Raw genomic sequence first — 27,138 nt, forward strand, 5'->3', positions numbered from 1 at the left:
TTTGCATCACGGTTTCCTTTTTTGGTACTTTCAACTTAGATTAAAACATCAGTTTGATTATATACAGCATTGTTAGAACCAGAAGTATCTCAAAGTACAAGATACAAGAAGTAGTCTGTTTCTTAGGTGCAAGCATGGAAAGGTTATCACTTTGAAATATGTAGTACTATCACAGAAATAGTACGACCAATTCATGCCAATATTTGAAAAAAAGTTGTGAATGAGAATTTTAATTCGTGCAGTAAGCATCTTCCATTGAATTTACTTAAGCTTCAGTTTGTCATTATTCACCATTTCAATACTGGAGGCTTTTATATTAGTACTATAGACATAATCTTCACATTTATAAATTACTCATGTACCATTTTATTAGAGTCAGATGATTTCTAACTGCCTGCTTAACCTAGTTCCCAAATCTTGTGAAAAGCCTAGATTTTTCCCATCTTTTCTGAAGCCAAAATATTTCTATATGTTGTCATCTTAAGAAAACTAGGTGAGATTATACCCTCCACGTTCATGGAATCATGCCAAAACAGCATCCATAAAGTATTTTTACATGGGTGTACAGCCTCAGACAACTAAGTAGCACTGTGGATAGAGTGCTGGGCCTGGAGTCAGGAAGACTCATCTTCTTGAGTTCAAATCTGGTCTCAGACACTTATTAGCTGTGTGACCCTGGGTAAGTCACTTAACCCTTAACCCCCAGTTCCTCATCTGTCAAATGAGTTGAAAAAGGAATGGCAAACCACTCTAGAATCTTTGTCAAGAAAATCCCAAATAGGGTCATGAAGAGTCAGACATGACTGAAACAATTGAACAACAATTAGCTTCCCCTAACTATGGCTACTTTGGAGACATTCTGGAAGCTCCATTAACAAAACATAATCAAGATATCTATTTTAGAATATTTTTTTTCTTTACAAGTGTCATTCAGGAACTCCAAGAAAAGCTGTAACAGCCAAAGAAATTAAGGTGATACGCTTTGACGTGAACCTTAATATACTGCCTACAGCTTCAAGATCGAGAAGGTATTAGAATAATTAGAATGGCCATAGTTTGGCTGGAAAATTGCCCAGAAAGAGTCAAATTGCCTTGGACCAGTCACACTCACATACCATTGACCAACAATCTAACAATGAGGCAGGTATACGTGAAGATTAGGGCAGAAATGTTCGACTGCACGCTACTAGTTTCAATAATCACATCAAAATGGTGGATTCACAATGACGAGTGAAGAAGAGAAACATAAGATCAAACATTAAGGAACATTAGAAGCCATCTACTCCAATCCCCTCATTTTACAGGTAAGGAACAGAGGCTATGAGCAGGTAAGTGATTTGCCCAAAATAACACAGGTAGTATTGAATTTGAACCCAGCTTTTCCAGATGCCCAAGTCCACAACATTATCCATTACACGATATTGTCTCTCAAGTCCGCAACAACAGAACATGCAACAGAAAGACCATACAGAATCTACAAGATCATACATGATAAATATCAATCACATTGACACGCAATTGCTGGTTGACAGTGCGCTTTCCTCATAACAACTCTGTGATATAGCTAAGATGATTGTCCCAATTTTACAAATAAATGAAGGTCAGATGTTAGGTGACATGCCCAAAGACTCAAATCTAGATCTTTTGATTAAAGAGCTCCACATAAAGAATTGGTAGAGACATTAGTGGGTAGCAAGGAAGACAGATAAGAGGTGAACCATCCAAAACATTAAATATTTAAGAGCCACCAAGAGCTGACTAAAGGCTAAAAACTAGGTAGATCAAGAAAGTGGTCAAGTTGTTTAGACAAGACAACAAAAATGGAAATTTTGAGTATAGAAGAACCAGCTTTTATTTTTTATTTTATTTTTATCATTTCTATAGGTTTTTTCATTTATTTCCCTTCTGGTTTTTAGTATCGACTTTTCTTTGCTTCATTTTAGGTTTATTTCTTGGCTTTCTAAATTTTTAAATATATATTCCCTTATTTAATTCTCCTTTCATTTATTATGTTTCTGGGGATGTAATTTCCCCTTTAGGACTGCTTTAGCTTCATCTCAGAAATTCTGGTATGATAATTCAACAACATTTTCTTTCAGATAATTATTGTTTCTATGATTTGTCATTGACCCACTCATTTAAGATTCATTGTTACATCTTTATTTGGGTCTATGTCTTTTGTTTGTATGCCTTAAATTGATTACTATTTGTATTATGCTATGGTCTTTAAAGAATGTGTTTACTATTTCTGCCATTTTACATTTATTTGCAATATTTCTGTGCCCTTCTATATGGGCAATTTTTGTAAACGTTCTACAGGGTCCTGAGAAAAGTATATATTATTTTATAGCCCCATAAGATGTCATAAGTCTTTTAGCTCTACTTTCTCTAGAAATTTGTTAAATTCTATTTTTTCCTTTTTTCTTATCTTTGTTAGATTAGTCCAAAACTGAGAGAGGGACACTGAAATCTGTCACAATATTACTGTCTCTGCTTGTAATTCAATTAATTTTTCCTTTATTAATTTAGATGCTAAAGCATTTGGAATGTAAGATTAATATTGATAATGGGGTCTACAATTCCTTTCAACATAATGTACATCTTATTCCTGTTGTGAATTTTTAGTTTGGTTTTGTCTGACTGTGTGATTACAACCTACTTTTTTTTGATTCACCAGATGCATAGTAAATTTTGTTACAGCCTCTTGTGTCTGTTTTTAAGGTGTCTTTCTTATAAGCAACAAATTGTGTTTTTTTAATTCAGTCTCTCACTTTCTCATTTTATTGGATTGCTTAATCCATTCACACTTACAGTCACAATAGGTCTCTATTTTCCTCCATTTGCCTTTGATATTGGGTTTTTGTTTTGTTTTGTTTTGCTTAATTAGGATTGGTCTGTTCCTCTTTCTCTGTAAAAAAGGTACTTTGTTCCTTCAGTTATTTTTTCTTAATTTAAGGCAACCCCATTCCCATTCAGTTCTCTTCCCCTCAACCACCCTCTCCCTGCCAATTTATTACCCCATTCCTTAGTTTAGCTTATTAATTTCTCTTTCCCTTTAAATCTACTTATCTAATTCTTAACATCTCAAATTATTAATAAATTGTGTAGTTATCTAATTCTTCCATACTTTTTCTCAGTTGTCAGGTAAAATCTCTTTTCTCTTCCCTTTCAACTTATTTTGTTTTGAAATTTCATTTTCTGCACCTTTTTCTAAAAATATTTCTTTCCCTCATTCATTATTTGTATTCATTTCTTATCTTTTCTTGGCTTTTATTCTTTGACTGATGGCTTTTATTCTTATTTCTTCCTTCTTTAGTCTCCATATTCCTTGTGGAATTAAACCTTGTGAGGTACCTATTTTGAGTTCCCACTTATTTCTAAATAGTTTCTGTTGTTGCCCTGAAGATCTTGTCCCCTAACTCCCCTTTTCTACTGCATCTCACTCTCAGAAATAGCATTTCCTGTAGGTGAGACAAAAGACCTTCTGAGAGGTATTTTCCCATGTCCTTGATTGTGCAGTTCATTATTGCCTTTAGCTCTCCCCATGAAATTTTTTGCCCCATTTGCCATGAAATCTCCACCTTGGAGCCATGCCCTCCTAACTCTTTTGGGGATTAGCTGCCCACAGGACCTCTGATTTCCCTTCTCATGAGGCAAAGATGAGTGACCTAAGCACCAAATCCCTATAAACTAAATCTACCGTAATTTCCTCATCTCCCATTATACAATCTCTCTCTTCTATATACGCATTCCTCAGTGGGACACCCTCCCATGACCGAAACAAGCTTTCTCTCTCTTTGCTTCCTCCTTTGCCCTTTCTTTTGTACCCTTCTTCATGAAAGACTACAAGAGTTATTTTCTCTTCATTGTTAACCTTTGATTTGATCAAAGCACATCACGTATTCCCGTCTTCTTCCTCCCCTTTCCCCTTTTATTTACCCTCCCACTCTGCAGTTTAGTCTCATTTGAAAAAAAAAAAAAGATTCACCTGTAGGTGAGGTGTTGGGAGTTTTATAAAGTCCATGGAAGTTCAGGCCTCTTCCTTCATCTAAGCTCCACTTCCATTCTTCTCCCTTGGTGTGCCTTGATAGAGCAATCTCTTAATAGTCCCTCTGTTATTTGTTGTTGTTATCGTTTTTAACCTCATAGGTGACTTTCCTCTCTAGGTATTTTTCCCTCATATTTTCCAGAATAACTTGTTACTTGTTCCTCCCTTGGTTGCTGTCTTGGTTTACTTTTCTAGTATTTCTGTTGTCTGAGATGTTTGCAAAGCAAATAATCTGCTCACGTCTAGTTTTCTTTATAGGAAAGCTACAAATGCCTCTTTTTAATTGAATGTCCATCTTTTTTCATTAATGATTAGGCTCAAGTTTGCAGGGTATATCACCGTGGATTGCATCTTGGGTTCCTTTGCTCCTTGTAACACATTACTCCATTCCCTTTTGAGGTTTCTGTCAGGGGCAGAATAGTTATATCATTCAAATTTCCTTTTATATTTGAAGGTCTCTCTTCTAGTCACCTGCAGAATTTTCTGCTTGTCATAAGAATTATTAAATTTAGCCAATATATGTCTTGGAGTTTGCAGCATAAGTTTGGAGTGTGTGTGTTTTCCTGAAAGAAAACAGTGGATTAGCACTTTGTGTGTTCAGAAGTTCTGCGCAGTTTCCTTGTGTTCTTTCTTCCATTATGGGATTCAGGTTTATTCTGGGAGATCTATCATCCTCATATTGTATCTATTCATTCTGTCTGCAAAATCAACGTTATGCTTGTCTAGAGATCATCTTTTTGCTTCTCTTCTTCTGATTGTCCTTCTCCTCTACTATTTGCATTCGTAATAAGTTCTTTTTTTTTTAATGAGGTTTGCCACCATGGACTCAAGTATTTCTCAAAATTATTTCTGCTATGCAGGCTATGAGTTCTGTTCTCACAATTCTTATTTGTATTTTAAACTATTCAAAAACATCCTTCTGTGGTTTCACGTTCCCTTGGGAATCCACGGGGTCTTTGGCCTCATCATTGACTAATTTTCATTTGTTTTGCAATAATTATTCATAGATATCATTCCCATCTCTTATTAATATCTTTTTTGTTGGTTTACCTGCTTATGCTCAAGGTCTTTAACTGAGTTTTCTTCCTTCTAAGATCTTTGGCAATTTCAGTCTTTTTTCCTTGTATTCGTCTACTGCTCCCTTTCTGACTCCTCCCCCTCTGGTGAGTTTCTCCAGTTTTCCCAGCTCCCTCCCACACTGAGGAATTCACACTTCACTAGCTTCAATCTCTGCCTCAGGTGACATAGGAGGGGACACAACGATTACAGGTGGATGCCAGTCTTCTTCAGGCACTGTGGAATATCACACACGTTGCCATTCCTCCTCCCTTGTCTCTCTCCCTAGCTCTCTGGCATGAGGAGTGGGGATGAGGCAGAGTTGAGTTCTGTAGCAAGCCTGGATCAGCCTGTGCAGTTCTGCCATAGGGTGTTGGTCACTAGGGGAGGAGGACATTGAGTGACTGAATTAGGGATTAGCTTTCTCTACTGTTAGTTCATCCGGCTGTTACCTTATTAGCATTCATGGGGTCTTAGACAGTGGAGGCAGGTGAAATTTCTTTATCTCTTGCACATAATTCCTATTTTGGAGAAGTCTGAGAGGTTGGGAGGATTGAACAAAGTGTCTAGTCCTCTATCTTGTTGGTCACATGACCTAGACTGAGATAGCCAAAAGACAGGTTTTTGATTTAGGACCAGAGCTCAGTAAGATGACTACGGCTGGATAGATTTGGGGAACATTTGCACAGATGTGGTAATTGAACCCATACATAGGAGCTACGATAACCAAGTGAGCTTGAAAAGAGGGAAAAGAGAAGAGGGACTGGGACAGAAGATTGGAAAATACTTACTGTTAGCGGGTGTGGCATAATGAAACAGCCCTCAATCTGCTTCATGAAATGTTTTAGTACACAAGTCATAAAGTAGCAACCGGGGGGAAGGTGGGACAGACCTGTGATTTCACTGATATAAGGCACTCCCAGTGAGAAAATTCCCTCTACCAAGGCAGAGCAGAAGCTTGTATTCTGCCCAGGACCAACAGATCAGTTTGCACCAGAGGCAATACCTGTACCTAGGTCATCCTGACTCCAAGGCTGGCTCTCTATCCACTAAGCCAAGTTGCTTTAAAATGGCATTATGGTGTTTTCAAAGCAATAAATTATTTTAAGGTTTTTTTAATAACTGTGTTAGTCCAGTAAGTTAAAACTAGTGAAAATGGATTTTATTCATCTTGTTTCATTTAATTTGCTTGAAACAATGCATGTGGAATACTTTACAACAGTGAAATAAAAGGCATTTATTCAGTTCTAGAATTTTAAAAAAATAGATAAATTCACTGTCACTGAAGGATGAATATATTTTCCCATCATTTAGGAGATGACCAAAGCACACAGATCAGAACAAGGAATGACATCTGCCGCTGTGAGGGGACACTGGCTACCGATGTAAGGATCCGGTGCAGACAGGAACCTTCAACTGTAATGATTGGTAAAACGAAAGGGTTTAGTTTCTGAAATGATGTAAAGGAGGTTCTGTAGCTGTTTGGATCGCCAGGCTTTGATGCGCAGCTGCCTGGCTCTCTCTTTGGCAGCCTGCTGCTCCGCCAGCTTCTCTATTCGTTTTCTTTTCAGCCATCTGGAAAGACACAAAGACATTTTGTAAGTGTCCAAAAGGACTATGTTAAATGCACCAACCCTCCCAAAATGGAAGGAACCTGGCATTGACTTAAAACAAACAAATATAGTCCCAGGAGAAGATATTAAGGTGACAGGCTCTAATTTTCTCAAACATCTACTTAGAAAGGAAACCAACTGTTGCCATAGTTTACATTGGATTCAAATGTTCAGAAATTTAATCCTATAACACTGCCAATTCAGGGAACATTTTTATATGAGAGGCAAAGGACTTTATAGATTTCTTTCTGCAGGGGAAATTTATACATATACATATATATTAGATACATATATACATACATGTGTGTATATACAATGATATATATATATAAAACACATACATATACATACATATGTGTACACACACACACACACACACACATATGTGGAAGTGACTCCAAAAATTTAAGCTCATATAATCAAATAAGTAATTTTTTGCAACTAACTACTCTTTAAACTTGAGTAGCCAAGTCAGGAAATCAGCAGAGAAGGTAAATAAAAACTAGACATTTTTTCAAATGTTGACTTGCTTTTTACAGTAGGAAAGTGAATAGAATCATAGTTCTTCTAGTGCATAAAACATATTTGTGCTGCCTTATAAAAGGGAAAAATATGAAACGTCTAAAAAAGACTAAAATACTGATAGGTACTAAATTAAAATTTAGTAATAATGGCTAATCTGTAGAGGCCACTTGGGTAAAATACTGCCAAAATGGCAACCGAAGATACCATCCAATCCAACCTACTCATTTACAAATGAGAAAACTGAAGCCAGAAGGTTACATGACTTGACCAAGGTCAGTGGTACAATAAGCAGGGCTGAAATTAGAATCTCCATCTCTGGACTCTACATCCAGGGTTCTTTCCACTATACCATGCTACCTCTGGGAAGTGAAGGGGAAAAGCTGCATTTACTGTTCAAACTGTCCTTTCCAATCTCTGCCTTTCTTTGAATGCCACCTTTAAACTTTTGCTGGACCCTGCAGGTGCCTCAGGCCTATGAACATCTCTTTAACCTTTCAAAGTCTAATTCCTTCGTACACTCAATACCTCTATATCCTCACCTCCTCTTTATCATATGGATTCCAACCCCACTCCTGGTTGGAACTGCCATTTCCCAGGCTACCAACACTCTCATAACAAGAAAACCTCAAGGCTTTGTCTTAGTCTTCACTCTACTCATCTCCTCAGCGGCTCCAGACAGTGGAGAAGAGTCAAGGAGATTTGCTTGACTTTCCCCATTCATTCAATCTCATATCTAATCAGTTAACAAGTCTTAGCAATTCTTCCTTTACAATATCTCTGGCATCCAACCTTCTCCTTCTAGACACATTTCTTCTCCCTTTGTTTCCAGAAATTGCTTCCCCTATCTGAGTGATTACTCCTCAGTCTTATTTACATTCTCCTCCACCCACACCTACTGTGTGGACAATCCCCAAGTCTGGGTCCTGGGTCTCCATTTCTTTCACTCTGTATACACTCTCACTTGGTGATTTCATTAGCTCCCATAGATTTAATTTTCTTCTCTATATAGATGACCATCAAATCTACGCATCCAAGGGGCACCGAGGTGGCGCAGTGGATAGAGCCCCGGCCTTGGAGTCAGGAGGACCTGAGTTCAAATCCGGCCTCAGACACTTGATACATTTACTAGCTGTGTGACCTTGGTCAAGTTACTTAACCCCTGTTGCCTCACCAAAAAACAAACAAAAAAAAAATCTATGCATCCAACCCTTCCTTGTCTATCTTTTGAACTCCAGTCTTGCATCACAAACTGCCTGTTTACAGATCTGTTTGGACTTCTTTAGGCATCTCTAATACAATGGGTTCAAACTCATTACCCTTCCTCCTAAGCCTACCCCTCCAGCTTCCTCAGAAATTCCCTACTTCTGTTGAATCCACACCATCCCTCCAAGCCATCTGGATTTTCAACTTTAGAGTTTTACTTGACTTTTCCCACCCATTCAATCCCATATCTAATTATTTAACAAGCCTTACCAATTCTTCCTTTACAATATCTCCTGCATTCAATCTCTTTCATCTCCACTGATGACCCACCCTAGTTCAGGCACTCCTCTACTTGAAATATTGTAATAGGGTCCTAACTGCTCCCTTGGCCTCAAGCCTCCCCTTTCTCCTATCCATCCTCCACTTTGGGGCCAAAATGATTTTCCTTATACTCGGGTCTGACCATGTTACTCTCCTACTCAATAAACTCCAGTTGCTGCCTACTACTTCTAGGATAAACTATAAACTCCTCTGTTTGACTTTCACAGCCCTTCATAACTTGGCCCCAACCTGTTTTATTATATTTGTTTATTTATTTTATATTTATATTTGTTTTATATTTTATTTTTATTATATTATTCTCTGTGCAGCACAATTTGTCTTCTCTCTGTTCCCCACACACAGCACTCCATCATCTTCCACCTTCCTATGCCTCTGCGCCAGCTGTCCTCCATGCCTGGAATACAGATCCCCCCCCCACCCCTACTCCCTTGCATCCACTTCACTGAATCCCCATCTTCCTTCAAGCACCACCTTCTTGAAGCCTTTCAAGTTTTTCCCAACTTCCCCCAGCCCAAATGCTAGTGTCTTCCCTCCCTAACTCCTCTGCTATTTTGTATATATCACAGATGGACGTCACCCTTGAAGAACTTTAAGATCTTTGAGAGAAGGGGTTGTTGCATTCTTTGAATCTTCAGTGCCCCACATAGTATGTGGCCTATGGTAGACACTTAATAAGTGTCTTTCGGTTAGTTGATTAGAGTCTTTCACAATGGGGCTCCAAACAGTTTTTCTCCCTTCTCCTGCATACTTTATATTTGAGGCAAAATGACCTATTTGCTGCTCTCTCTACAATGTTCCATCCCCTGCCTTTGCACAAGCTGTCTCCCATTCCATGGAATGTTCACTCTCCCAAGTTCTGCCCCTTGGATCTCCAAGCTTCCTCCAAGGCTCAGTTCTGGTATCACCGCCTGCCTACAAAAGTCCCTTCATGATCCCTCTCACTGTTAGTGATCTTCCCCATCCCCCAAATCCTTCTGTATATATTTTGTATTGACTTACCTGGGAACGTGTTCTTTCCCTCCAGGAGACTGGAAGCTCCTTGAGAGAAGGAGCTACTCTAGGCTTGCAGGGCTCCAGCACAGAGCATAATTCTGGGTACACAGCAGGTGCTTAACAAATGCTTGTTGAATTGAATTTTAATACTATTTTAATATTTAACATTTCCATCACTTCTATTTGTCCTAACCTTCAAAAGCTAGCACTACTGATAGCTTTGCATTCCAGTATCCTAAATCCAAGCCTTAGTATTTTTTCCAAAATATTAAAGAAACTCATTACTCTAGGCAAGTCATTTATTCCTCTCTGAGTCTCAGTTTCTTCACAGGTAAAAGGGAGGGCAGAGTTAAATGATCTCTTAGGCTCATTTCAAGTCAAATACTATGGTACATAAAGTGTGGACCTAGATTTTAGAAGATAGGTTAGACTTTAGTCCAAATTACATATAGTAAATTCACATTTATCGACACTAGCATTTTCCAAACTGTGCTCCACAGGACCTGTGTATTCCATATTACTGAAAAATGATTACATGAAAGGATTTTCATGCTATTTGCCTTCAAAAATACCAAATATGATATCTCATAACAAAGACAGTAATTACAATCTAACAATTTTTCATTATGAAAAAATGCTTTCATTTACCCTTCTTCGCATAAAACTTTCCCTTCACACCTCTTTATCCTGGAAATATTCTATAGCTCAATGTCTCATGGACCAGTATTTGTGAATTTCATCAATATATTTCAAGGCTTCAAATATCCCATGGCCAAATTGGTCCACAACACTCTGTCCTAAACCAGTAGTCTCCCCTTGGCTTTCTCTCCAGGTTAAATAATCCCAAGTACTTTAATCTCCCCAAGGAAGATGTATCCTGCAACCCTCTAATTGTCTTTCTGACTCTCTTTTGAACCTTTTTCAAGGTCTTCTCTTTTTCTTCTAGTTTTGGAATTCAGAACCAAACAGTACTCTGGTGAGGGTCTAACCAGAGTATTACAGGAAGATGACCTCATGGTCCTTCCAAGCTATACTGTTACTTATAGTATTGGGGTTGGCATCCAGCAGATCTTCATTTTAATATAGTACCTAGCAATCTCAGATGACCCCTTATGTAAATTAGATTAAGCCAAAAACTCAAATGGATAATGCAAGAGGCAAAATGAATACATTTTTAGACCTAATATGTTATTTAATCCACTGAAGCTTTATTCTTTATGGCATGGAGATTATGCTAGGTCCTTCAACACCATGCCAGAAGAAACTAAATTCTTGAAATAGACACCAAGCTGAAAAGTCTTCAACTACAGGACCCAAAGATTCTGTGTCAAATGTAAAAGGACCTATCTAGCTAAGTTCAAAGACATAAGATGCAACAGTAAGGAGCTTCCACACTAATCAATCAGTTTCTTTAAATTACCAAAGTATTTACCAAAGCAATAAGAATGCTGACACATACCCCTCTCCTTTCACTTACTGTTTAAATGCCCTGTCACGGCCTTCTGCCCCTCTAAGAAAGGACAAACACTCCTCCTGTCGCCTCAGTTCTTCAATCCGTCTTTCTTTAATCTGTTCTTCGTGCTTTTTTTTAAGCCACAATCGGAAAGCTTGCTGGGGATCTCTGTTTTCTTGCTGTTTGGGGAAAAAATTTCAAAAAGTCTATCAAATGAAAATGTTTATCTGATTCACATCTATAAGAATGACAGCCATTTACAACAGACAGATACTAAAAAGATGTCAACAGGTAGTTCTCAAAGGACAAGACCTGAGACACCAACATCATGTGAAAAAAATGTCCCAAATCACTAATAATTTGAGAAATACAAGTTAAAACAACTCTAATGTTCTAACTCACACCTATCATATTGGCAAAGATAATGAAAAAGGAAAATGATGATTAGACAGGCACTGTAGACAGAGCTGTGAATTGGTCCAGCCATTTTGGAAATCAACTTGGAACTATGCCTCAAAAGTCACTAAACTGCTCACACCCACTAAATCCTCAGTGATAGTAGGCCCATTTCCCAAAAAGAGCAAAGAAAGACTAAAAAAATTCACACATACAAAGTATTTTTGACATCTTTTTGTTGTAGCAAAGAACTAAAAACAAAGAGGGTGAGTACCCACCAAACGGGAAATGGCTAAACAAATTATGGTATATGAATGTAATGGAATATTTCTGAGCCTTAAGAAACGATGAAAAGGATAGATTCAGAAAGACCTGGGAAGACTTGTATAAACTGATGAAAAGTGAAGTGAGCAGAAACAGGAGTCAATGAATCAGTAAACATTTTAAAATGCTTACTATTTTCCAGGCACTGGGCTAAACAATGGGGATATAAAGAAAGGCAAAAACTTATATTCCGATTGAGGGAGACAACATAAAATAATTATGTACATACAAGATAGATATGGTATAAATGGATAGAAATCTCAGAGAGATAACGGGAGAGGGAGAGGGAAGGTAGGAAAGAATGGGAAAAGACTTACGCAGAAGGGAGGAATTGAGCTTAGTCTTGAAGGAGGCCAGGGAAGGCAAAATTCAGAGGTGAAGAGGGAGGACATTCCAGAAATGTGAGACAGCCGGTGAAAAGGCACAAAATAAGGAGACAGCCATATGACGTGCTGGGAGCAGCAAGAAAAGTACTGCTGGATCACAGAAGTAAAGCACCAGAAGACTGGAGAGGAAGGAAGCAGCTGAGGTGTCAAACAGAGCGTTTCATATTTGATCCCAAAGGTAACCAAAAGCTCACTGAACAGGGTGGTGACATGTCAGACTGGCACTTTAGGAAGCTTATTGTTTTTGCAGCTGAGAGGAGGATGGACTGGAGTGGAAAGAGACTTGAGGCAGGAAGACCCATCTGCAGGCTATTGCAACAATCCAGGTGTACAGCAAGGATGGCCTGCACCAAGGTGGTGGCTGTGTGAGTGAGAAGATGAGAATGTGTATGAGAGATCTGGCGAAGGTAGACATGGCAAAGGAATGAATGCAAGTAAGAAGTCAAGGATGACATTGAAATTGTGAGCCTGGACGACTGCAAGAATGGCGGTGCTGCTGTCAACAGTAACAGGGAAACTGAAGAGAGAGGAGGGTTTGGGGAAAGCTCAGCAGTTCTTTGTTGGATGTGGTGAGCTCGAGGTGCCTACAGGACATTCCATCTGAGATGTTAAAGGGAGCTGGTGATGTGGGACTAGAGCTCAGGAGAAAGACGGAGGTGGCATATATAGACCTGGGAATCATCTGCATGGTGATAATAAATGACCCCATGGGAAAGAAGGGGAGCACTAACTGGAAATAATTTATATAGTAAACGCAGCATTGTCAAGAAAATCACCTACAAAAGACTTAAAAACTGAACGATGCAGTGACCTGCCATGACTCTGGAAGACTGACAAGAAATAAGCAAGCCAGCTTCTAACAAAGGGGCGACTGGACTCAATGGGCAGAATTAGACATACATCTCTGGACATGGAGATGTCTATATTTGTTTTGCTTATTTGATTATTTGTTTAAAAGATTATTTTATTCAGGGGAATTGAAGTAGAGGGAGGAACTAGCAATAGGATTGACAAAAAATGAAGGCAAGAGCATCACTGAGGCATTTTTTTAAAGGACGAAATAACCGAAGGAAGCTCAGGAGGAAAAACAGACAAGCAGGACAGATTTGACAGTACCCTCTGTCTACCTCAGTTTCCCCAACTGTAAAATGGGGATAATATTGGCACCTACCTCCTAGGGCTTCTGTGAGGCTCAAATGAGATAATGACGGTAAAGTGCTTAGCACAGTATCTAGCACATAGCAGGAACTATATAAATGTAACATACTTGGCCTTCTAGGCAATGGGGGCCAGTGCAACAAGTGTTACAATGAATTGCTTTATTTTTCCTCTCAACTTTTTTTTGTAATAAGGGAAAGCTGGGAAGTGAAGGGATAGTGGAGGGTGGGGAATATATTAGGAAATGAAGGTGATTTGAAAACAAAAGCTAACGATTTTTTAAAAGATGCATTTAGCATCAAAAAAATTAAGCAAGTGCTTATTTCCTTCTTTGTTTCCTCTTTTTCTTTCTTCCATGCCAGGCTCATCTGTGTGCTGTCACTAGTTCCTGCCCTGGCAGTAAGTATATAAGGAATTCCCAATCCTAATACCTTTGCCCCAGTACTAGATTCAAGCTCATCTGTTCTTACTGCTCACTTTTGATTGAATTGGCCTCTCTAGTCACATATTTTTAACTTCTCAGTCGATTTTGTATTCAAATAAGCCTAGAAATGCCACAATGCAAAAAAAAAAAAAATCTTAACACTTAAAGGGTTTACTAGGCTTGTGGGAATTAATAATAGCAGGCTAAGCAGTCAGGGGCAGCAAAAAGCCTTGGGATGACGCCCGGGTTGAAGACTAAGATCTAGAAGCTAAGGCCATATGCCACAGGTGGAAAGGAAAGTTGACTGGCTGCCAAGTAAGTAGCCCAGGACAGGCCAGCTGCCAGAAGCAGGGGGGTAAGAGTGCTCACAGAGAGACCCCTAGAAGCCTATGACCCTCTCAGAGTCTCAGTGAGCATAGCTGTGTTTTGAAGGTCGTGGTGGCCCTTCTGGTGCTGCCCTTTCATGTTCTTAAAAATGACTTGTGACCAAGCTCTGACGCGGGGTCTGATAACAAAGATCACTATCATGGCTCTACCATAGTTCCTTCTCAAGACAGGAAAATATTCATTTCATCTCAACCCACAATTAACCACCAATTAATACTAAATGCTGCCAGGAAAAGCCCCTTCCAAAAATAATGGCAAAATTCTTTACTTTTTCAGTTTATATTGCAGTGACCTTAGCTTCTGCTCTTAAATATTTTTATAAAGATTTTTCCTAGTATCAGTGGTTTAGGGCTTATGCTCATATGTAGGTCCTTGCACATATTTATTTAATCATTTTTAGTCATGTCCAACTCTTTGTGACTCCTTCTGGGGTTTTCTAAGCAAAGATACTTGGCACAGATACAAAGATTTCCTTCTCTAGCTCATTTTACAGATAAGGAAACTGAGGCAAACAGGGTTAAGTGACTTGCCCAGGGTCACACAGCTAATAAGTGTCTGAGGCCAGATTTGAATTCAGGTCTTCCTGACTCCAGGCCTGGTGCTCTATCCTCTAGCTGCCTTTGAAAATATTAGCTGCTTAATAAATACTTCTTAAAGAATGATCACAGCATAAGCGTATCTGGGGCCTGAATTATCCAAACATTTGCTCTTTACTTTGGCAAAAGAAACCTAAGCTCTAAACGTAAGGATACTAAGAGAAAAGATGCTCTAGGAACAAATAGGGATTTAAATTAATTCTGTCACTAGCTTGTCATCTGATCTTGAAGTTTCTGAAATGCCTGGTGCCATCAGCTTACAGGTAAAACACATGTGTCTTCATTCACATGAGAATAAAATATTTACCTCACACTTAATAAAACATCAACTAATTTGTATTTGTGCGTGTGGATGTTATGATTAAAGATCAATTCCAGATAATTGGAAAAATAACACTAACTGGGGTAATAGTCATACCTCTCTTGTCAAATCCAAATATTTGTTTTTATACACTCTTCTTTGATTAAGAACTTTAAGAGGTTTTCATCAGAAATGTAAGTACAAGAATTTTATGTATCATGCAGTTCACATTCAAGAACCAGGCTTATATATACAATTGAATGTGTGGTCATCTGAAAGCAAGGCATAAAGCATTATTTAAGCTAACACATCTAAAAATGATTATGCTTCCCAAGAGACATATACACAACTATATTTCCTTCTCCATAAAGAACAACAAATCAGTTTTCTAATAGTTTTCTGCTATATACATTAAAACAATTTGGTCTGTGTGTGGGCAAAGTGATATGGTGGATATGGAATTGAAACGGGTATCAGGAGACAGGATGGCCCCAATTCTACCAAGTGTGGTGACCTGAGGCAAATCACTTTACCTGTCTAAGCCCCAGGTTCCTCTTTTATCTGAAGATAGTAATATCCCAACATCACTAATTGATGAGATGATGAATAGAACTTCAAAAAATATAAAATACTTTAAGCACAAATTTAAAATAGTATTATATGTGCCAATACACATTTGGGCAGTAGGTCTAACTATCTTCTGCTTGAATTATTGAGATGACTGCCTGTGCTTATCCACTCAAATTTGGGAGTAGAGAAAAACCTGATTTGGTATAGATTATAGGACTACTTGAAGGAGAAGATAATTTTCCCCTCTTTGCGTTCATTTATAACAAGCCAAAATAAATTGAGTGGTAAAAAGTTAGAAACAGAACTATACGAATCTGGGCTGTTTGAGCCTAAAATTTAATAAAACCAAATAGAAGAAAATGAGTACTCTAGTTTTTCTTGAATAGTTTAATATGAAGAGCAATCAGTATTCTCAAAAGTACAGTACAGCTTAGGGAAATTTAAGGTGAGATAGTAGCCATGTTCCCATTATTAAACTTGCATACTCATTACACTTATCAATAGTGAATCATTAGTCAAGGAGAGAGATTAAATTAAGTCTTTCTCCCACTTCAGGTCTTGTGACTCTTTAATAAGGTACTATTTATATCTACTTGATGACTAGACTTTTGAAAGATTGTCAGCTCCAATGGAGACACGAAGAATCTGAAAGGTCATAAAAGCACAAGCCAGATCACCAAAGTAATAGCTAATTGTAGCTCACACAGTAGAGCATTCATTATCAAAGGCTATTAACTATTCAAAAAGAACTACAGTCTGGTTTTTTTTAAAAATTGGGTCTCCAAATCTCACTTAGGCTGAAGTCTGAAGTCTGAAGTCTGAGAGACTGAAGGTCTCTCATAGACCTGATACCTCTACTGATCAGCTCAGAAGGTCTGACCTGCTCCCTTTCCAACATGGGCCAGTTTACCCCTCCTTAGGCAACCTGGTGGTTTCCAACTCCCAGAGACTTACCATATTGATGCCAGACTAAGGGCAGACACCTGATTGGCTTAGCACACTGAAGCTCAGAACTCTCCAACTCAAACAATCCATTAGACTCAAACTCCCTGGCAGAAAGGATGATAAGCATTTGACACCATGCCTGGTCTACAACAGTCATTTTAAAAAGACCAAGGAGATCTCATCTCTTTAGAGGTAATTCAATGATATTGACCATCAGTCTTTCTTCTTTTGTGCCTTCACAATTTGTTCTGAAATGCCTAAGCATTTCATAGCTATACACCTTTAATTTTTTTTTAACTAAAAACATTTACATCGTGGAACCAGATAGTAAATGAACATCCATTGATATTTCTCTAGTACTAGCAATAAAGCAACAGGCCCCAAAGAAATCTAACGAGCTATGACTCTCCCTTCTGTTAATCTTTTTAGAAGGGTTCCATTAAATTTGTTTATCATATATGCTTTAGCCAAACATTCCTGTTCTCTTGCATTAGTACTGTGGGGAACAATAAGAAAGGACAATTAACATGAAAATAAGCTAATAGTGATGTAAAAATAGATCACAGCCAATGCAAACTATTGTAAGCCAGAGGGACATTTTTATGGATACAAAGATTAACTGAAACTAGGGCTGGTTTCAGCTACCTATGATGATGAGTTTTTATCAGGTGATGCATCCAAAAAGTTTAACAGAATCACACACAACATTGCAACTAAATTGTGTTTGAGTCTTTATAGTAAGAGGACTAATATTAAAGAAGATAGGATGTAATATCATCTTCCCTCCTATGCCAGATGCTGTCCACTACTACACATACATCACTACCTAAGGGTCTCTAAACTAACCCTGCAGCTCCTCTATCCTAGGGATTCTTCTCTTCGTGCCAGTCCCAGGCTACTGGAAGGGGTCTCTAAGTATTTAACAGTTGCTATCAGACACACTGACCTCTGTTCCCTACCAGCCTCACTCAGAGCCAAAGATTTTAAAAGCTTTAACACAAAAGAAGACAAGATTGACTCTGTAATGATGCGTTATAAAATACCAAAGGCCAAATAAAAATCTCTGTTTATAAAAGGATCACTGAAAGTTTCAGTGATGTGAACATATTAATAAGTATCAATGCATACAGTAGAAAGAGTTCTCACTGTCTCTGGAGTCAGAGGCCCTGGGGTCAAAGCCTAAATTTGATGCTTACTATCGACATGAACTTGGGCAAGTCACTTAACTTCTCTAGGCCTCAGTTTCTTCATTTGTAAAATGAAGAGACTGGACCAGATGGCTTTTGAGATTCCTTCCTACTCTAGATCTGTGGTTCTTTGGTCTTAGGAACCAAAAGACTAGCCTGAATAAGATAAGTAAGACCAAAAGAAACTTAGTGAATTTTAACAAAAATTGAAAGGGACTCAGTTCTTTCACAGAGATTCAAGCCACTCTTTTTTTCATCTGATCATTTTTGCAGAACCACATGTCTGTTTAACTTACCTACATTATTTTAATCATTTTCCATTAATTTCCAGGTGAAAACATGGGTAAGTTTTGGGCAATGCACGTTCATTCCCTATCAATAAGAGAAGTTTTACTTACTCTGCTATTCATGTCTTCCATTTCCTTTGCCCTCTGAATTCTTCTCATTTCCATAAAGTGTTCCTTTTTCTTTTGCAACCAAGCTCTAAAGACCATTTCATTCTCTCGTTTCTTTTCCTTCTCCTCTTCTCTTTTCCGTTGTTCTTCCTGTTAAGAACGATTATAAAGAAATGAGTAAATTTTATTTGGGAGGGAATAAAAAGCATGTGTTTTCAGAGCAAAGAGCCATGTTTTCAAGGCCAGCCTTCCTTGGGAAAGACCTGCAAATAAGGGGTCCATGACATCAAGAGACCTGGAGTGCCAACCGTACATGGGAGATACCTTTGGTTATAGATTCTTAAATTATATTGATGACGGTGATGCTAGTTACTTCAGGCAAAAGTGAAACTTTCATTTGAATTTTCTAGTTCTGCAAAGCTAAATCTGGCTGTGTAGAGAATTTTGAGAGAGTACTATTTCATCCACAATAAATGCATACTGATCTTTGAAGTCACTGGGTGTTTGGAGCATGCCCTGACTCTTTTCCAACTCTTTGGATATCCTTTTAGAACAATACAAAGACAAAAATTAACTGGCATGTATATAGCACTTTAAAGTTTTCAAAGTGCTATCCATACATAGTATCATTTGAACCTTACAACAACTCTGGGATGGAGGAAATCTAGGTATTATTATACCTTAGAGATAAGAAAATTGAGGCTCAGAGAGGTTAAATGACTTGTCTATGATCACACAGCTTAAAAGGGGGTCAGAGACAATATTAAGATCTAGATCTTCCTAACTCCAAGCCCAGCACTGTATAAGTCTATCCTACCACATTATCTCTTCCCAAATGTTTATCAACTTTTTTTTTGTACAAAGCATAATACCCCATGGGGACATGCAAAATTCAGGCTTATAGACCCAATAGGTGGACAGGACCCCAATCACAACTAACTCCAGAGATGACAAATACAGACAGATATATACATAGACAGAAATATTATTAGATAGATAGATGGATGATAGGAGATAGGACAATATATGCACACATACATATGTACATAGATCAACACACAGATGATAGATGGATAGTTATGTCTAGATATGGATATGGATAGATGCATATATATATAGATCAATAAATAATAGATAGATATGTGTAGATACGGTTAGATAGATACATAGCATTATATAAGCTCACTAGTGAATTATAACATAATGTGTTATAAAACATCTGAGAAGAAAGGTCATTAGTGACTAGGGGAAATTAGAGAAGACTTGATACCACAAAGAGGTAGCATCGAGGTTAGGCACTAAAAGGACAGACTGGAATTCAACAGAAGATGGAGAAGGAGGGCATACTCCAGATACAGAATGAACAGGCTGCATAAAAGGCAGAGAGATGCAAAAGTACAGCATGTTGGAGGGGGAGGGGTGTAGTGAAAGAGCCATTCTGTTTGTCCGCAGCAAAAAATAAAAATAAATAAATGTAAGGAGGGGAATCATGAAACAAGGTTCGAATGATAACATGGGATCATGTTGTAGAAAACCTGGAATACCAAAGATTTTATTCAGTAGGCAAAAGAGGGTCATGGAAGATTTTTTGGGCAAAGAAATTAATATTATAAACAGACTTACACAGAGGAAACATTCTTGCAAGGTGTGAAGGACAGATTGGAAAGGAGAAAAAGTGGACTTGGGAAGTACTGTTAGGAGCCTATTGCAATAGTTCAGGTACATGGCAATGAGGGCTTCTACTGGGGTATCTGCAATTTGAATGGAGAAGACAGATTTAAGTATGTTGCAGAGATGAACTCAGTAAGACCTGGTAATTAATTGACTGCATATCAAAGAATTGAGGAGGAAGAAGAAATAAAAATAATAACCCCAAGATTACGAGCATGTGGGACTGGGCAGTTGATGGTTCTCCAAACAAAAATATTGACATAAAAAGGAAGAGCAAATTTATGGTAAAAGGGAATGAGCTATTGTGAAGCTGTCCATTTTCGTTGCCTTTACTTTCTCCCCTCTCACTTGCTCATTAACTTGCAGTCCTTCTGACCCCACAACTTGCGAGAAACTGTTCTCTCCAATGTCACCAATGATCTCTTTCCTGTTAGATCCACAGCCTTCCCTAAGACCACTTCTGGTCCGCTCTGTAGCATTTCACCCTATTGAACATTCCCTCCTCTTGCAAAGCCTCTTAGCCTTAGATTTTGGGGATATTGTTCCGCCATGGTTTTTTTCTTACCTGTCAAACTGGTTTTTCTCGGTCTCTTCCGCAAATTTGTCATCCAAGCCCCATCCTAAGGCTCTGTCGAGGTCCCTCTCCTCTTCTCTTTTCTCCTCTATACTCTCTCTTGGTCAGATCATCATCTTCTATAGATTTGGCTATCTTCTCTATACAGATGCAGTATAGACTCAAATCTACAGAGTCAATCCTCATCTTTCTCCTGAAAGTGCACACCTCCGAAAGCATGCCTGACCATCTCCACCTGAATAATCCAAAGGCAGCTCAACTCAGTATGTCCAAAACAATACTTATTCCCATTCCCCTAAATTCACTGCTTCTCTTAGCTTCCCTATTTCTGTTAGGCGAATAGCATTTATTACTAAGTGGTAGGCACTGTGCCAAGCACTGTCCATGCTGTCAAGGAGCTCAGTCTAGGCAAGGAGACAACATGCAAACATCTATGTGCAAAAAGGACATGTACAGGATAAATAGTAATCTCAAAGGCAAGGCACTGAGCTTAGAGAGGACAGGCAAAGTCTGCTTCTTGGGTAGGGCTTTAGGTGAGACTTGAAGAAGACAGGAACGTGAGGAGGGAGAGATGAGGAGGGCAAGTTCCAGGTACGAGGGGCAGCCAGTGAAAACGTTGGGAGTTAAGGGGCGGAGTGCCATGTGTAAGGAACAGCAAGGAGACCAGTGTCAATGGAATATAGAGTAAACAGAAAGAAGATGTAAGAAGAATGGAAAAGTAGAAGTTATGGAGGCCTTTGAATGCTAAACAGAGGACTTTTTATTTGGTCTTGGGAATAAAGGACCCCCTGGAGTTGATTGATTGGGGGAGAAGAGGGTGACATAGCCAGATATATGCTTTAGGAAGACTGATAGCTGAGTGGAGGATGGACCGGAGTGGGGAGAATTGAGGCACAGAGGCCAACGAAATAGTTCAGGCACAAGGTGATAAAGACCTCCACCAAGGTGGTGGCAATGTCTGAGGAGAGAAGGGGGCATACACTAGATATGTTATGAAGATGAAAATCAACAGGCCTTGGCAACAGGTTGGCTGAGGGGTGAGGACTGAGAGATAGTGAAGAGTCAAGAATGACACCTAGGTTTTAAGCCTGGGTGGATGGGAGGATTGTAGTATCCTCCACAGTAACAGGGATGTTAAGAAGAGGGAAAGATTTGAGGTGAAAGATGATGAGTTCAGTTTGGGGCATGTTGAGTTTAAGATGTCCATAAGACATCCTGTTCTAGATATCCAACAAGCAATTGGAGATGTGAGACCAGAGGCAGAGAGGTTAGGCCTGGACAAATAAGTCTGGGAATCATCAGCGTAGAGAGGATAGGGGAATTCAAGGGAGCTGGTGATGTCACCAAGTGAAACAGTGTAGACGAGAAGGTGGCCCAGGACGGAGCCTGCTGGGACACTCACAGTTAAAGGGCACGACCAAGATCCAGCAAAGGAGACTGAGGAGGAGTGATCAGACAGGTAGGAAGAGAACCAGAAGAGAGCAAAGTCCTGAAAACTCAGAGAGAAGAGAGAGATCAACAACGTCAGAGGCTTCAGAGAAGTCAACAAGGCACCGCTACTCTTCAAGTTACCCAAGTTAGCAAACTTAGAAGTCACCCTTAACTCTTCATTCTCACTCACCTCTTCCCCACATGCGACCAGGTAGATGGGACGGTCGATCCTACCTCCACAATTCTCTTCTGCATTCACCCCTTCCCTCCTCTCACACCACATCTACCCCAGTTCAGGCCTCCATCATCTCTCACCTAGACTACTGCAGTAACTTCCTCATTATCTCCCAGTGTCCCATCATTTCCCGTCACCAAGACACTTTCTACACAGCCGACAAACTGCTGTTTCTAAAATGAAGGTCTGACCATGTCACTAACCTTGTTCGAGAAGCATCAATGGCTCCCTACTGATTGCTCTGTCACTTAAAATCCTTTGATAATCTGGCTTCTCTTCTTCCAAGCTGACTGCACATTGTTCTGAATTGTGAACTCTATGTGTCAATCAAACTGGCCTACTTTCTGTTCCCATATACACATATCTTCTATCTTTCACTGCTAAACTTTTAGGGAGAAATCCATATCAAATGCTTCCACTTTCTCACTATTTCCTTCCTTCTCAACCCAAGCAGTATGGCATCTGTCAAATTACTCTTCATAAATGGCCCCACTATATGGTTAGTTCTTATAATTAAAGCCAGTGGCCTTTTATTTTAATATACATATGAAAAAATATATATTTATATAATATACACATATAACACACACACACACATATATATAAATAGCATTATATATATATATATATATATATACACATACACACACACGATATAGTATAGCTATGTAACAAGCCATTTCCTGGATCCCTCTTCATCTTTCCCTCTTGGCTGCATTAGGTCTCCCTCTGAAGCTCAGCTCAAGTTCCACCTTTTACACAACAGACTATTTCTGATTCCCCTGGTTGTTGGATCTTTCCCCTCCACCCCCCCCCCAACCCATCCCAAATTATCTGGTACTTGTTTCATCTTTTCCATGAACACATCTGTGTGACCCCTTTTGGGGTTTTCTTGGCAAAGATACTGGAGTGGTTTGCCATTTCTTCTCCAGCTCATTTTATAGATAAGAAAACTGAGGCAACTAGGGGTAAGTGACTTGCCTGGGGTCACACAGTTGGTAAGTGTCTGAGGCCAGATTTGAACTCAGGTCTTACTGACTCTAGGACCAACACTCCACTCACTGTGCCGCCTAGGTCCTTCTAATCAAGGACAGACCACCCTGCCAGAATACCTATATTTATGAGTAAGGAGGAGAATGAGGAACCAGTGAAAGAGACATTGAAGCAACTAGAAAGGTAGGAAGAAAATTAAAAGACTGTGATATTTCTAAGGCCAAAGGGGGAGGAACACTATAATAAGAGGTGAAGTGTAGTAAAAAGCCAGAGGGGTCAGCAGTATGAGAAGTGAAAACAAAATGCTTTAATCATAAAAACTAACCATATGGTGGGGCCATTTCTGAAAAGTGATTTGACAGATGCCATACTGCTTGGGTTGAGAAGGAAAGAAGCAATGAGAAAGCAGAAGCATTTGATATGGATTTCTCCCTAAAAATTTAACAGTGAAAGATAGAAGATGAAATAGAAGCTGGGCAAGATAGAAAGACCAATAATTTTTTTTATTTTAAATAAAGGATTTCAGGAAATCGAATATGTTTGTAAGCAGATAAGAAGACACTATTAGCAAGGAAAAGACTGAAGAAACATAAGTAGGATGGCTACGAGAGCTAGGATTGATCTGAAAGAGCTGGGAGAGATAGGATTAAGAGGGATCAAGGATTTGGGTAGCAGGATTAACCTGAAGAAGGATATCAATATTTCTTTTGTGGCTGAAAGAGGGGGAGATGAGAAATTTTAAAGAATGAGTGAGCTGAGTTCATGTTTCATGATCTCACCCTTCTCAATGAAGTAGGAGGCTAGATCACTTGATAAAAGTGTTGGGTGGTGAGGATAGCATTTCTAGAAAGAGAGAAGAAAGGTTTCAAAATCAGTGCTTTAAGGGAATGATAAGAACTCAGTAAGGATAGAACAGATTGTTGAGCAGCAGCAATGGTTCGCTTGAAGTCATGTGCAATGAATCTGTACCCAGTGAAACTGGCATTATTTCATTTCTTTCTCCTGGGATATTCAGCAGCCTTGAAGCAGGAGTGGAGAAATCTGGTGGTGGGGTGGGGTACTGCAGAAGAGATACTGAAATATTGAACCTCCATGACATGTCACTTCCAAGTTTTCCTAAACATACTGCCTTCCTCTTACTTTGGCCACAGGCAAGGCTAGAATATTTATTTTCTAGGGTATCATTTATAGTCTTTAATATTCCTACCATTGTCCACTAATGTTTCATAGATTTTTAGGCTCAGAAGATACTTTACTTATCTTAGTTCACTATTAGATTAAACTGAGCTCCTTATCTGAATTATCCAGATTAGCTCAAACCACAAAATCCTATTCTGATGCCTCATTTGTGGTACAAGGGTGATCCTAGATCTTTGTGGACCAAGGCAGCAAAATGCAAGGTCTGATGGACTTTACCACGCTGGGAAGATTCTCAGTAGAGTCCTGGTAATGGAATGAGTTTGTGCTCCAAAGACCAGAATCCACCCAACTACAGAGAGGTTCATCATTAGGAGGGCAATCTCTTGGTGATGACTCCTTTGGCTATGGCAACCTAGCAAACAAAGAAAATGTGAAATGGTCCCCTGTGCGTCCCCTTCTTCCTCTTCTTCAGTGATAGTGACAGTAAGGGAAAGAAAGGATGTCAAGAATCACAGGTTTTGACTATTGATGAACCTCCACTAAACTCTTGATGCTCTAAATAAGACCCTTGTCCAATAACCAATGAGTATATGTGCTACTGGAGAAACTAAACAGTATCATTCTTGACATTCTCACTATAAATGAAATCACACTAAGGAGAAAAGAGTGGCTCATGGTTCTCCTTTAACAAGCAGAGGAGTAGATGGGATTTGTTTTCTTATGCAACCAAAGGCCACTAGAAGCATTATTTCAAGGGACAATTGATCATTTCACAGTGTAGTACTCAGGATAAGTATTTGCAAAAAGACTACCATGAAAATAATTGCAGCTCGTGCTCAAAAATCTGTTGCAGAAGATGAAGTAGAAAAACTATGTGGAGAACCCAATAAAATTCTCCAAAATAAATCAATATTTGGTTATTTCAATCAATATTCAATGATTATATTGTAAAAGGTGGGAATGGGTGGCAGAGCCAAGATGGCAAAGTCAAAGCAGTGACTTGCTTGAGCTTTCCCCCAGACCTCTCCAAAAACCTGTAAAAATGACTCTAAACAAATTCTAGAGCAGTAGAACCCACAAAGACAGAGTGAAACAACTTGCCAGCCTAAGACAACCTGGATGGTTGATGGGAAAGGTCTGTTGTGCCAGGCTGGGAGAGGAGCACAGTTCAGCATAGGCTGCATAGGCAAAGACAGGACCCCAGCGAACCTGGAGCAGGCCTCAGGAGATTAAATCACTGGCAGCTGTGCTGACTTCCAGACTTCTCAACTCACATCACAAACTCCAAAGACAACTTAAAAGGTCAGTAGGAAAGGTCTGTTGGACCTGGTTGAGAAAGAAGCGCAGTCTGACCCCAGCCTTGGGCGCAGCCCTGGGGCAGTGGTGGTGGTGACTGCTTCCCAAGCTCTCAGCCCACAGACAGTAGGGGGATCAAGCGGATGATCAGAGGGGGATTGCAGGGATCTCTTTGTTGGAGCTGAGGCAGGATTCTTTCGCTTTACCCCTGCTTAGATCTGGGTTGTAGTCCTGGGGGGCGGTCCTGGAGCATGGAGGCGGAGCTTGTGGAGGCTGTGGAGAGGGAATCCTCCTCACAGTTCCAAGGCAGAAAAGAGTGCTTGTGGTCACTCACAGACCAGAGCACAGGCCAGGAAAGGAGTAAAAATCTCTCCTTTGATCATACCACCTTGGAAGAACTGAAAATTTACAGATCCCTAGAAGTATCTCTGAAAACAGCTGTACAAAACCCCTGAAGTTTGGGGAGAGTAAACCCTCCACACTGGAAGCAGAGCCCCACCTTAACAAAGAGTTAAAAAGTCAAGCAATTGGCTGGGAACATGAGCAACAGAGGAAAAAACTCATTACTTTGGTGAAAAAGATCAAAACATACAACCAGAAGATGACAACAAAGTCAAAGCTCCTACAGCCAAAGCCTCCAAGAAAAATAGGATTCAGTCCCAGGCCATGGAAGAGCTCAAAAAGGATTTTGAAAAGCAAGGAAGTGAAGTAGAGGAAAAAACTGGGAAAAGAAATGAGAGTGATGTAAGAAAATCATGAAAAATGAGTCAACAGCTTGCTAAAGGAGACACAAAAAAATACTGAAGAAAATAACACCTTAAAAAACAGACTAACCCAAACGGCAAAAGAGGTCCAAAAAGCCAATGAGGACAAGAATGCCTTAAAATGCAAAATTGGCCAAATGGAAAAGGAGGTCCAAAAGCTCACTGAAGAAAGTAATTCATTAAAAATTAGAATGGAGCAAATGGAAGCTAATGACTCTATGAGAAATAAATTATAAAACAAAAGCAAAAGACAATGTAAAATATCTCATTGGAAAAACAACTGACCTAGAAAATAGATCCAGGAGAGATAATTTTAAAAAATTATTGGACACCCTGAGAGCCATGATCAAAAAAGAGCCTAGACATCATCTTTCAAGAAATTATCAAAGAAAACTACCCTGATATTCTAGAACCAGAGGGTAAAATAGAAATTGAAAGAATCTACTGATCACCTCCTGAAAGAGATCCCAAAAAGAAAACTCCTAGGAATATTATAGCCAAATTCCAGAGTTCCCAGGTCAAGGAGAAAATATTGCAAAAGCAGCCAGAAAGAAATAATTCAAGTATTGTGGAAACACAATCAGGATAACACAAGATTTAGCAGCTTCTACATTAAGGAATTGGAGGGCTTGGAATACGATATTCTGGAGGTCAAAGGAGATACGATTACAACCAAGAATCACTTACCCAGCAAAACTGAGTATAATCCTTCAGGTGAAAAAAATGGACATT

The 27,138-nt window shown here is 39.2% G+C and overlaps 1 protein-coding gene across 2 annotated transcripts in view; it reads right to left on the bottom strand.

Annotated features, from left to right (window-relative positions):
- Positions 1 to 6,297: 6,297 nt before the first annotated feature.
- Positions 6,298 to 27,138, bottom strand: part of CCDC181 (coiled-coil domain containing 181) — a 44,877-nt gene continuing 24,036 nt past the window's right edge. For both annotated transcript variants that reach the window (XM_027868538.1, XM_027868537.1), the window contains 3 exons: positions 18,306 to 18,452; positions 11,258 to 11,412; positions 6,298 to 6,679 (listed from right to left, as the gene is read on the bottom strand). In XM_027868538.1, the coding sequence (XP_027724339.1) occupies positions 6,517 to 6,679; positions 11,258 to 11,412; positions 18,306 to 18,452 (465 nt within the window). In that variant the 3' untranslated portion in view covers positions 6,298 to 6,516. The remainder of the gene's footprint in view (positions 6,680 to 11,257; positions 11,413 to 18,305; positions 18,453 to 27,138) is intronic.

The sequence above is a fragment of the Vombatus ursinus genome, unplaced genomic scaffold (assembly GCF_900497805.2).
Source record: "Vombatus ursinus unplaced genomic scaffold, bare-nosed wombat genome assembly UNPS02014789.1, whole genome shotgun sequence".
NCBI classification, from domain to species: Eukaryota; Metazoa; Chordata; class Mammalia; order Diprotodontia; family Vombatidae; genus Vombatus; species Vombatus ursinus.